The sequence below is a fragment of the Schistocerca cancellata genome, chromosome 8, assembly GCF_023864275.1.
Source record: "Schistocerca cancellata isolate TAMUIC-IGC-003103 chromosome 8, iqSchCanc2.1, whole genome shotgun sequence".
NCBI classification, from domain to species: Eukaryota; Metazoa; Arthropoda; class Insecta; order Orthoptera; family Acrididae; genus Schistocerca; species Schistocerca cancellata.
This window is the reverse complement of record NC_064633.1, coordinates 284,727,343-284,739,779: the sequence shown is the minus strand read 5'-3', so window position 1 is coordinate 284,739,779 and position 12,437 is coordinate 284,727,343. Positions and strand designations below refer to the sequence as shown.

Below are 12,437 nucleotides of genomic sequence, written 5' to 3'. Positions count from 1 at the left end.
TTTACACCTTACATTTTTAGCAGAGCTTGTTTCCTAGGGCTATGACCTTATTGGCAAGGTTCTATAAGTGAAATTGTGATTAAACAATAACTTTCAGTTGTATTGTAATTCAAAGAGACATTTATGTTCGGTGTTTGTTTACAGCACCCACTAAGTTTCCGGGAGATCGTTCCGTGTCGGCCGGTTCTTGCCGCGTTAGCCTGGCTTGCTGCATGCTATTTGGGTGCTTGATTGATATGGAGGGGGGGGGGGGGGCGGAGGCGGAAACTAAACAGTGAGGTCCTCAGTCCTATCGGATTCGGGAAGGATGGGGAAGGAAGTTGGCCTTACCCTTTCAAAGGAACCATCCCGACATTTGCCTGAAGCGATTTAGGGAAATCACGGGAAACCTAAATCAAGACAGCGGGGCGCGGGTTTGAACCGGCGTCCTCCCGAACGCGGGTCCAGTGTGCTACCCACTGCGCCACCTCGCTCGCTGCTATTTGTTTGCAGTGGCGCGTCCTGACTGTCTGTGCTCCAGTTGAGTATCTTATGTTGTCTGACTTGCACTGTAAATGAAATTTTGCAGTCGGTCAAGAGGACTTTGATTAACTGGCTTCGCACAGCAAATATTCTCTTTAATGTTCTTCTTTTGTGTAAAACATATTGTACTCTTCCTCTAAATTTTATTGCAAATCATTTGGTGTAAACCTTGGCTAAGCCGTAAAGGGGAATTTCTGTGTCTTGCTAACTAGTTAACATTTATCTTTTGGGGGTCTGTCTAATGTCTTGATTTGAGCTCGCTTGAAGGAATGTATCTGGAACTCAGTTTTGGTTATTTTCATTGGCTGCTTTATGTCTTTTTTTAATTTAAACTTTTAAAAAAGTCAATATTGTTAAAGATTTATTTTCTCGCATCTTTTTTGGTGCTATTACTATCGTAATTTTGAAAGCCTTCGAGTCTGTAAACTGAACATAGCAAATTAACTTGCAGTTTTCCTGCCTAGTTTTCTTAAAAAATAAATGTTTATTGTTAAAAGAATAAATGATGTTAATTAACGGGACCTAGTCCTTTCATGTCATTTCCTTGATCCTGGTAATTCCCGATTTCATGGCAAAGAATGAAATTTCTGTTTCCTAGTTTCGTAGCACGCCATTGTTGTTGTTGTCGGTCTTAATTCCGAAGATTAGTCTGATGCAGCTCTCCACGCTACTCTACTCCTGTGGAAGCCTCTTCATCTCCGAATAGACTGAAACCCACATCCATTTCAACCTGCTTAATGTATTCATCTCGTGGTCTCTCTCTACGACTTTTACCCCTCACACTGTCTTCTAACACTAAATTGGTGATCCCATGATGTCTCAGAATGCGTCCTATCAACCAATCCCTTCTTTTAGACAAGACGTGCCACGAATTTGTACTTCCTCCCCTTCTGTTCAGTACCTCCTCATTGGTTACACGACATAGCCATGTAATATTCAGCATTTTTCTGTAGCATCACAATTCAGAAGCTTCTATTCCCTTCTCGTCTGAACAGTTTATCGTCGACGGTTACTTCAATATATGGCTACTCTCCAGACTAATGCCTCCAGAAAAGACTTTTTAATATATGAATATATATTTGATGTTAACAAATTTATCTTCTTCAGAAACTATTTTCTTGCCATTTCCAGTCTATTTCCAATATCTCCTCTGTTTCGACCATCATGTTAATTTGCTGCCCAAATAGCAAAACTCGTCTTCTTTAACGTCTCATTTCCTAATCTAATACCTCAACATCGTCTGATTTAATTCAAGTGCATACCATTATCCTTGTTTTACTTTTGTTAATGTTCGCTTTATGTCCTCCTTTCAATACATTGTACATTCCGTTCACTCTTTCCCGTACTCTGCTGTCTCTAATGTCATCAACCCACCTAAAAGCTTTTATTTAATCTCTGTGAATTTAAATTTCTTCTCCAAATTTGCGGTTGGGTTCCTTTACTCCTTGCTCAATATACAGATTAAATCATCGGGGATAGGGTAGAACCATGTCTCACTCCCTTCTCAACCTGTGCTGCCCTTTCACGCACCGCACCCTTATGTCTACAATTAGGAGCAGGCCATTTTTGTTTCAGCACGCTGAAATAGGAGCCAAAACAAAATGGTGGAGCCCATTGGTAAAGTGGAGTTTTTGGTAAAATGGAGTTTCACTTGGTAATTCGTTTTCTGCGTTTGATCTGGAACAACTCTGCAACAATCCAATCTGAGTTGGTGGTCGTATACGACAACCGTGCACCATCATGTGACAAAAAGGTTAGGTAGCGCTTTGTGATCAAACAAGCCTGAATGATGAAGAACTGCGTGCCAGTCCATCTCTCTGTGCAGAACTGTGTATCGCAAGAGAAGTAGACGTCCTGGTGCTCAAAGTTGACGTATTGAATTCGTGGTGACAGTGGATAAAAATACCTTGCACGACGGTTTGAACATGTCAACGGTCGCCGCAAGCTGGTCTGGTTTCACGACTGCACACCCATTCAAAACGCCCGCCGAAGTGAGGCAGCAGCGGGATGTCAGCTCAGCCAGATGACTTCTGTAGCCATCTAATCATCATGTGTGTCACTACGGTTCCGAAACAGACGAGCAAAGCAATTAGTGGAAACATTTGGTTTTACCAACACTGAAAACGGGAGAAATTCAATCATCCAAGATGGTGTTAAGTGTTTTTTTTTTCTTTTTTGGGATTTTCATGGTGTGAAGCTAACACACTGTCGTCGTGAAGGTCAAACCGGCACAGGAGCGTACTAATGAAGTCAGCTGTCGAGGTCACAGCTGGCTGTCAAGACGACGAGTTGCGGGAAGCTATCCAGGGCAATGTGTTTACTCCACGACAACGGCCAAATTCAATCCGCACAAGTAACAACTATACATGCTCCTTCTTTCGACCATCAAATTATTCCTCAACCCACGTAATTCTCCATCCAGTGACTTGTTCCTCTCTCGCCTGATAAAGAAACCACTGCGAGGCATGCATTTCCAGAATGACGACGAGCCAAATTGTAGATTTCTACAACTCAATGTCTCCACCAAGCCATCTAGTGCTTATAAACGCAGAGGGAATATGTAGAGAAGGACTGATACCATCCAGAGCTTCTTGTTCGTAGTTTGCGTTTTACAGGGTGGAAATTAAAATTTTATGATTGCTTTCCGTGCAGTCAGAGGCCGAAGCTTTGCGGTGTGCAATAACGCATGTTCACCAGCCAGCTCAAATGTGCTACATTATTTCTCACTTATTAACATTTTTGGCTATTATGCCAGTATTTCTTGGATTTACCCTACTCGATCGCCATTGACCGTTTTCGGTTGGTGTTGTCCACTGTCTTCAGGCCGCCATCAACATCTGGCAACAAATGAAGGCTGTGAAAGGCGATGTAGGCCTCAGAACACCTGGAATATTCAAAATATCGTGTGGGTGTGCGCAGTTTTATGTCGGTCAGACTGTCCGCACTATAAACAGCCCTGCAGAGAACATGAAAAGCATTTCCGACTACACTATACCAAAAAGTCAGCTGTAGCGAAACATGAGATGGAAAACGGACACCGAATTCCATTCGACGAGACTTCTGCTGTTAAATGGAACAAACACTTCTGGGATAGCGTAATAAACGAAGCAATGGAGATCAAAATATCAGACAACACTCTCAATAAGGATTGTGGATTGCAGCTACGTACGGCCGGGGATCCTGTTGTCGGTGAGTTGAAGCGGGCGCGACGGTCGCGCAACTAATACATTACCATACATGGTGTGGGACTGAGCATCAGTGACGTCACTGGCGACGGCGCGGCAACATACGATCGGCAGCGGCATCCACACGACAATCAACCACTTCAAAATTGCAGAGCAGAACTCTGCCGAAAGATCGTGGGCTGTTAAGCATTTGTCGAGGCTTGAAAGCCGAGTATATTTTGTTTATGGTTATCGCCGCGAGAGAACGCATTCGTACTGCTAATAATCGCCGCCAAACTGGTCGATGTGGGAAGCGAAATTCCCGCTTCGATCCAGGGATACATCCAGATATCTCTACATAATGTTTTCCAATCTGATCAGCTAACCTCGAAATTTTTATTTCTTCTCCCTCAACTTTAATTCCCTTTAGAAATTTCTCCTTCGTTTGTGTTTCTACTTGTTCAATGGACAGATTGCATTTGATCGTGGATAGGCTAAAACCCTGACTTCCCTTTCTACTACTGCTTCCCTTTCATGTCCCTCGAGCCTTACCTGTACAACAGCGTCTGTTTCCATACTAGCTATAAATAATCTTACGCAACCATTAATTGTGCCTGTTGCCTTCAGAATCCCAACGAGTGTGTTCCAGTCAACATTATCAAAAGATTTCTCTAAATCTACGAAAGCCACGAATGTACACTGATGTGGAAAAAGTCATGGGATACCTCCTTTTCCCCGGCGTAGTGTAGGAACTCGACATAGCATGGACTCAACGAGTCACTGGAATCCAATTAAAAAAAAAAAAAAAGAAAGAAAAAGTGAGCCATTCAACCTCTATAGCCGTCCATAATTGCGAAAGTGTCGACGGTGCAAGATTTTATGCACGAACTGACGTCTCAATTATGTCCCTCAAATGCTCGATGGGATTCATGCCGATAGCCAAATCAGTCAATGATAGGTTCAGTGAACCAGAGGGCACAGCCCACGCAATTATGGGGCCACCAGCAGCTTGCACACTGCCTTGTTGGCAACTTCTGTCCACGATTTCGTGGGTTCTGCGCCACACTCGAACGGTATCATCGGCTCTTACCAACTGAAATCGGGACTCATCTGACCAGGCCAAGGCTTTCCAGTCGCCTAGGGTCAAACCGAGGTGGTCACAAGTCAAGGAGAGGAGCTGCAGGCGTCGTGCTGTTAGCAAAGGCACTCGCGTCGGTCGTCTGCTGTCACAGCCCATTAAGGCCAAATTTCGTCGCACTGTCCTAACGGATATCTTTGTCCTACGTTCCACATTGATTTCTGCGGCTATTCACACAGTGTTGCTTGTTTGTTAGCACTGACAACTCTACCAAAGCGTCGCTGCACTCGGCCGTTAAGTGATGCTCGTCGGCCACTGCGTTGTCCGTGGTGACACTCTTGACACTGGATCTCGGAAAATTGAATTCCCAAAATATTTCCGGAATGGTATGTCCCATGCCTCTAGCTTCAGCTACCATTCTGTGTTCAAAGTGTTAATGCCCGCAGTGCGACCATAACCATGCCGGAAACCTTTTCACAAGGAACATGTGAGTGAAAATGACATCTCCGCCAATGCACTGCCCTTTTATACCTTGTGTACTCTATACTATCGCCATCTGTAAATGTGCATATCACTATTCTATAACTCGTCACGTCAGCGTAGGTTGGCCTTTCTAATAGTACAATACGGCATCAATAATGGTAGGTTTCCAGTAAACAATACATTGCGTGAGTGGCAGTGTTACCAACCTGGATGCCCTGTACGTCGGCTTTCAGAGCGGCCCTGAAGTGTTCGATGTCTGCAGGGCTGACATCGCCCAGGTCGACGCGACGGTTGGTCAGCCTGCTGGGCACCGGCGCTACCCTCCAGTCGCCGGACGCGGCCCTGTTGTCCCCGTGGCGGAATGCTGGGAGCCGCCGGCCGTCGACGAACTCGCACTTGCTCTGCGCCCGCCGCCGGTAGAGCTGCAACCAGAACATACTTGTGCGGTTTACTACACGTTAAATATCTGTACCAGAAACTGACGCTTTGTTTAAATGTAGGATAAAGTTGCGCCAGACAGAAACCTTAAGCGGATTTTTTAAAATAACTGTAATAAAATCAAATTTCAAATTTTATTTTATATCTCTAACTAGCTTATACCTTAAATCGAAACAGTATAAGTTTAATTGTTTTTTTAATTTTATTTTTAGCCCAGGAATACAGAAATAAATAGATGGTGCTCTAATATACGTTTGTCCCCAAATGTAGCGGCAAACGACACTCCATATGGCGCAAATGGACTTTTTAATCTCTCTCGTCATTGGAACAATTCTGACAGACAAAGTAGGGATTATTTCCATCTGAAACACATACAACATGAAACCAGAAAGAACAAGCTACACACTGCACCCACTTTCACCGTGTTTGTATAGATTTTTCGTTCAAAAATGGTTCAAATGGCTCTGAGCACTATGGGACTTAACATCTTAGGTCATCAGTCCCCTAGAACTTAGAACTACTTAAACCTAACTAACCTAAGGACATCACACACATCCATGCCCGAGGCAGGATTCGAACCTGCGACCGTAGCAGTCCCGCGGTTCCGGACTGCAGCGCCTAGAACCGCAAGACCACTGAGGCCGGCGTATAGATGTTTACACGCATCATTCTTATGGGTATCACACTTAATATTCTTCGGTATTTTCTTGTTGCTGTCCTTGACTTTTCTCTTTTAGATCAATAATAAAATTAGGATCCGCCAAACTGAATTACGTCCCCATCTTACGTCTGTTTTTGGCAGATCCTGGAGCCGATGGCACATGAGTGAGGTCCTTGAAACTTCTTCTCAAATTCGTAGTGTGTTGATGACCTCTGTTGTTGGCTGTGCCTGCAGTTCCTCCACTGGATCATTTCCTGGTACATTTGTTTCATTCTCAGGATTTGATACTGTGGAATTAGTGAGGTCTCCGTCCAGAGATGCTGGAGCAAACACTTGCTCAGGCAAGCGATTCAGGTTGAAGGGATGAATCCCACAAGCACTGAAGACTTTTTCAGCGTTCCCGACTTTAGCTGCACGGTTCCATGCTTCAGCAAAAAGAGCTGCTCCAAATGTCACTTTTAATTTCTTTCCCTGGACTTCTTCTGACGTACACCCTGCAGCCATCGTTGTAAAATGTCTTTAGCCGGGCGAAGAAAGAGACATCGTGAGCCTGTAGCCGGTGAGTACTGTGTGGGGTAAAATATAACGGATGCACACTGTTGGTTCAAAATGGTTCAAATGGTTCTGAGCACTATGGGACTTAACATCTATGGTCATCAGTCCCCTAGAACTTAGAACTACTTAAACCTAACTAACCTAAGGACAGCACACAACACTCAGTCATCACGAGGCAGAGAAAATCCCTGACCCCGCCGGGAATCGATCCCGGGAACCCGGGCTGCACACTGTTGGCTGCAGATTAGGAGTATCTGAACAATGTGACCCATGGCCGTCCAAAATGTGAACGACAGGTCCAGAAAGCTTCACCTTAATGAATGGTCTAAGAGCTCAGAGAACTTTTCCCATTTCATGTAGCCACTCCCTGACAGAACTACGTTTGTACCAAGAAGTATGCCTAGCTCATAAATGTCATAGCATCGCAACACTTTCATATCAAGGAGGAACACACCTACGAACCATTCTGTAATTTAATGCAGGGGTCAGTTATAACTACTGTCATTTATTAAAATTCGTAGCCAGTTAAAGGTATTTGCAAGACCACCAAAACTGTTTTATTAAGACAAAATTAATATGTCCGTTTGTCCCCACGAACAAGCATTTGTCCGCCTCCCAGAGCACTATTTGAGTTAGTGTTCACATAAATGCATTGTACTGGCTCGTGAGAAAAAGCGCAAGCCCACTACCGCGCCAGCGTAGAATCTCCATGAATTTAGCCATTGCCTGCACAGCATATATTGCTTACCTGCGTAAGTTTACAAGCCAGAAGGAGGTTCTGAATGGGATGTTTCCACCTGTACTTATCGCAGTCACTCGTATACACCACACTACAGCAATCTGACTCACACGAATAGAGCTGCCAACTTCAACGAGGTGACACCACACTTTTTCTTACGTTGTGTCCGTTTGCCCCCATTTCGGTTGGCCCGACTTTAACCCACACTGCAGCCAATATACTCAAACGTTCAGATACATCGAGCTCAGCTGATCGAGAATGAGGAAAGAATACTGCTGAAGGAAGTGTCCCAGATTTCAGTTCGAGTCTTTTAGGTAAACAATATGTATCCTAAATAAGACTTTCATACAGTGACTTAAATCTGACTGCTTGTGGTCTTCAGTCTGAAGACTGCATTGATGGAGGTCTCAACGATTGTCTGTCCTGTGCAAGCCTCTTCATTTAACCCACATTTGAAGCTGCGTGCTGTCGTCAAGACGTGATCTCCCTTCCCAATTTTTACTCCATCCACTCGTCGCTTTTTTCCATTATCAAATTTACGATTCGTTGATGTCTCAGGATATGTCGGACTAACTAATCCTTTCCTTTAGTGAAGCTGTGCTATAAATTTCTAAAATGAAGAAAGAATATGAGGGTTTAATGTTCCATCGACATCGAGGTCATTAGAGACGAATCACAATCTCGGATTGTTTCCATGATATGGAAGGAATCGGCCGTGACTTTTCAAAGGAAGCGCTCTGGCATTCGCCTGGAGCGGTTTAGGGAAATCACGGAAAACCTTGATCTAGATGACCGGATGAGTATCTAAATCGTCGTCCTCCAGAATGCGAGTCCCGTGAGCTAGCTACTGCGCCAGCTCACTCAGTCATAAATCTTTGTTTTCCAACTTATATCAATACCTGCTGATTAGTTATCCGACCTACAGACTCCAGCGTTCATCTGCAGCACTACATTTCAGAAAGGCTACGTGCCATGCAAATATCTTCATCCACGTTCGATGTCAACAGAGTTCTTTTATTCTAAAAGGTTCACCTCGCTATAGCCAACCTTCATTTCATGTTCTATCTGCTACGACCGTCGTCAGTCAATGCTGAATAAACTGTAGCCGTAGCGTCAGAGTGACATGGAGATTAGCCCATATATGTTCCTTTAGTTAGACGATGTCTTCTTTAAATATACACAGAAGAAATAAATTCTACATACTAAAGTTTAGAAAATCAAAATTAGGCCAGGTAAAAATGCTGGCAGTCGGAAATTCAGATAACTCAAAGTATTTACTCTGGCTAACAACGAGGTAGGAAATTAACTTTTAGCATTTTGACTCAAAGAATTCGCCCTAAAAATTGGGATGCCTTCGAATCTGCTAGCCAAGAGAAGATATTAAAATGCATTCTCTAGATATCTCAAATATGGACCAGTGTGGGAATGCTTCCATTCCACCCCACTGTCGTAAAATCTTTAGGATCACGTTAGACCAGTTCATAAAAAAAATCCACGTTAAGCAGTTAAGTAAGGAATTTAGGCCTTAAAACGCGTGAGAAACAATTATTATCAGTACACAAGTACTTCTATCATTATAAGCAACTCAACTTCAGACTCGTCCAGTATTGTAATCTGACAGGCATATCCTGTTTACACTTCTGTGGCAAAAACAATACTTTCATGTGGTGAACTCATGTATCGATGACTGCTAAGAGCAAAAAGAAAGCCGGCCGGAGTGGCCGTGCGGTTCTAGGCGCTACAGTCTGGAACCGAACGACCGCAACGGTCGCAGGTTCGAATCCTGCCTCGGGCATGGATGTGTGTGATGTCCTTAGGTTTAATTAGTTCTAAGTTCTAGGCGACTGAGGACCTCAGAAGTTAAGTCGCATAGTGCTGAGAGCCAGTAAAAAGAAAGGACCACTACTAGTGATCGATATCAAAGGATGTCTTATCTCCTACCTATCTAACCGGAATGGAGTTTGTTCAGTTTTAGCTTCTGCGTAGTGTGATGTTGCTACAGTAATGTATGTATGCGGTGAAATTGAAAATCATTTGGTGACGCAGTAATCTGTATGTAAATCATTATTTGCAGAAGACATGACTCTCATAACAGATTCTATTCATAATGCGATCTAATCACTCAGGTTCCCAACAAGAATGCCATTTTTAGCGTTTCTAGGAGAGAAGTCCACCACCAAAATTCCCAAAATCTACAATGTTGGATTAGCGAACAATTCAGGACAGAACAAGTTTTGATCATTTCCTGTATCATAATCGAGTAGACGAGCATCGCTCAGTTGAAACATGGCTCTAGAAGGTGCTGAATGAAAGGTACATCCAAAAGTGTTACAATATTGTTCACGCGTTTTGGCTACTGTTGAGAGGACCTATAATTTGGCGCTGGGTAAACCGCCTAGAAAAAAGTGGTACTGGTATGGTGTCGCATCTCCTGTATTCGACTGTAACTCTATTACCGACCGAGTGGAAACCTCTTGAAGAGAGGAAAAGTTTCAGTCCGTTATAGACAATAGCATCGAACTTTGCATCAGCAGTACGCTGCTCAGAGGGATATGTTCCAGTAGTCTGTGGTATAGCAGGCACCAACTGTGGGGATAGGAAACGACATCAGCATCTAAACAAACAACCTGAAGGGGTCATCTTGGATATTCGGGAATCCAGCTGGATGTTCGCGTCGTTCTCGCACGATATTTCAACAGCGTGCCTTGCTGTCTTCTTCAGGTGCTACCTGAAACTGGTCCTTGGGTCGATCGAGTCCAATATTTATGCCTGGGAGGAGCTGGGCGTTCCCTAATCGGTCCGCGCCGGGTCGAGTGTTCCATCTGTGGTCCGCGCCCGCCAGACTCGGCTTCAACGGACCCCTCCAGTCGCAGATGTTCCGACTGCCGTCGGCGCCCGTTCTGGCCGTCCTCAACGGATGTGGTTATCATCTGAGGTGTGTCAGACCTGGTCTGAGATGTTGGGTTCTCTATCTCCTGACTGTTACTATGATTTCCACTTCTGTGGACAGTAACAGTCAGGAGATAGAGTACCCAACATCTCAGACCGGGTCTGACACACCTCAGATGATAACCACATCCGTTGAGGACGGCCAGAACGGGCGCCGACGGCAGTCGGAACATCTGCGACTGGAGGGGTCCGTTGAAGCCGAGTCTGGCGGGCGCGGACCACAGATGGAACACTCGACCCGGCGCGGACCGATTAGGGAACGCCCAGCTCCTCCCAGGCATAAATACTGGACTCGATCGACCCAAGGACCAGTCTCAGGTAGCACCTGAAGAAGACAGCGAGGCACGCTGTTGAAATATCGTGCGAGAACGACGCGAACATCCGGCTGGATTCCCGAATATCCAAGATGACAACAGATCGCCGGGAAAGCATGAAGAATTACAACCTGAAGGAGGTTACCTGCAATAGGGACCGAAACATCGGTAGTTTTATATATTGACAATGCGCTCGCAAACACAAAAAAAATTTATTGAATGTTGAATCTAAAATCTTCATCAACATTCTAAATGAAGCTTTATAATGATGACCCAAAATATTACGAGCTTTGCCCATCTCGAAACCGAATGCTGCCTAGTGGTGTTGCGGGTACTTGGTGTGTAAGAAAAATATGGTGTTAACGGTAATGGTGAAGACATTGCGTTATTTGGTACCTTAAGATTTACCCATTTCAATGTGGTAGTTGTCTGTTCTCTGTCTTTCTGCAAACACATCACATAAACTGAGGGAGGAAAATGGCAACATAAAAAAATTATTAATGTAGAGTAATGAAATATCGGGAATATATTTTTCTGGGTAATATATGCGATTAACATTTCAGGATCGCAGGTAACGTAAGCGCAAGATAATAGAATGCAAATGTGAAATACTGGTACATTAACAGCTCTTGCAACCGCCAGAATGTTGAATGGAAGCATACAAATGTGGATGCATTGTGTTGTAGAGGTGCCGGATGGAGTCCAAGCCTCTTGCACTTGGTCAGTCAGTCAACACTGGGATGTTCAGCGCTGGTTGTGGATGACGCTAGAGCTGTCGTCCGATCATGTCCAATACGTGGTCCATTAGAGACATATCTGGTGATCGAACACGTCAATGCAACATGTGGAAACTCTGTAGAGCGTGTTAGGTTACAACAGAGGTATGTGGACGAGCCTTAATCTGTTAGAGAACATCCCCTGGAATGCTGTTCATGAATGGCAGCGCAACAGGCCTGATCACCAGATTGACGTACAAATTTGCGGTCAGTATGCATGGGATAGCCACGAGAGTGCTCGGGCTTTGATACGAGGTCGAACTCCTGATCATAACTTGAGATATAGGTCCAGTGTGTCTAGCACGCAGACTGGTTGGCTGCAGGCCCTCAATTGGCCTCCTCCTGACCAACACACGGCGCCGACGCTGAACAAGTTTTTATTTGGAAACACTACAGAACTTCACGCTGTCCTCCAACTAGCTCTCGCTTGACACCACCGAAGTCTCAAATGATTTAGGGACAGTGCAATGCGCGCTACAGGGCGTCTGACTCAGAGCTGTCCTTGAAGTAACCGGTTTGTATCATTTCATTGTGTCACTGTGGTACCAACTGCTACTCATATTGCTGCTGCAGATGCAGTACGATGCGCCAGAGCCGTACACCGAAAACGATGGTCTTACCTCTCGGTAGCGCCGCGTGGCCATACGGGCCCCGTTCTTCTTGCGACCGCAGATTCTCGTGACCACTGTTGCCAGGAATCATGTACAGTGGCTGCATTCCTGCCAAGTTTTTCCGCAGTATCGCAGAAGGAACATCGA

The 12,437-nt window shown here is 44.6% G+C and overlaps 1 protein-coding gene across 1 annotated transcript in view; it reads right to left on the bottom strand.

The window, feature by feature from the left end:
• LOC126094947 (malate synthase-like) overlaps window positions 1–12,437 on the bottom strand; it is a 115,485-nt gene that overhangs the window by 70,249 nt on the left and 32,799 nt on the right. The window contains exon 3 of the mRNA XM_049909599.1: window positions 5,454–5,669. Coding sequence (XP_049765556.1) covers window positions 5,454–5,669 — 216 coding nt within the window. The remainder of the gene's footprint in view (window positions 1–5,453; window positions 5,670–12,437) is intronic.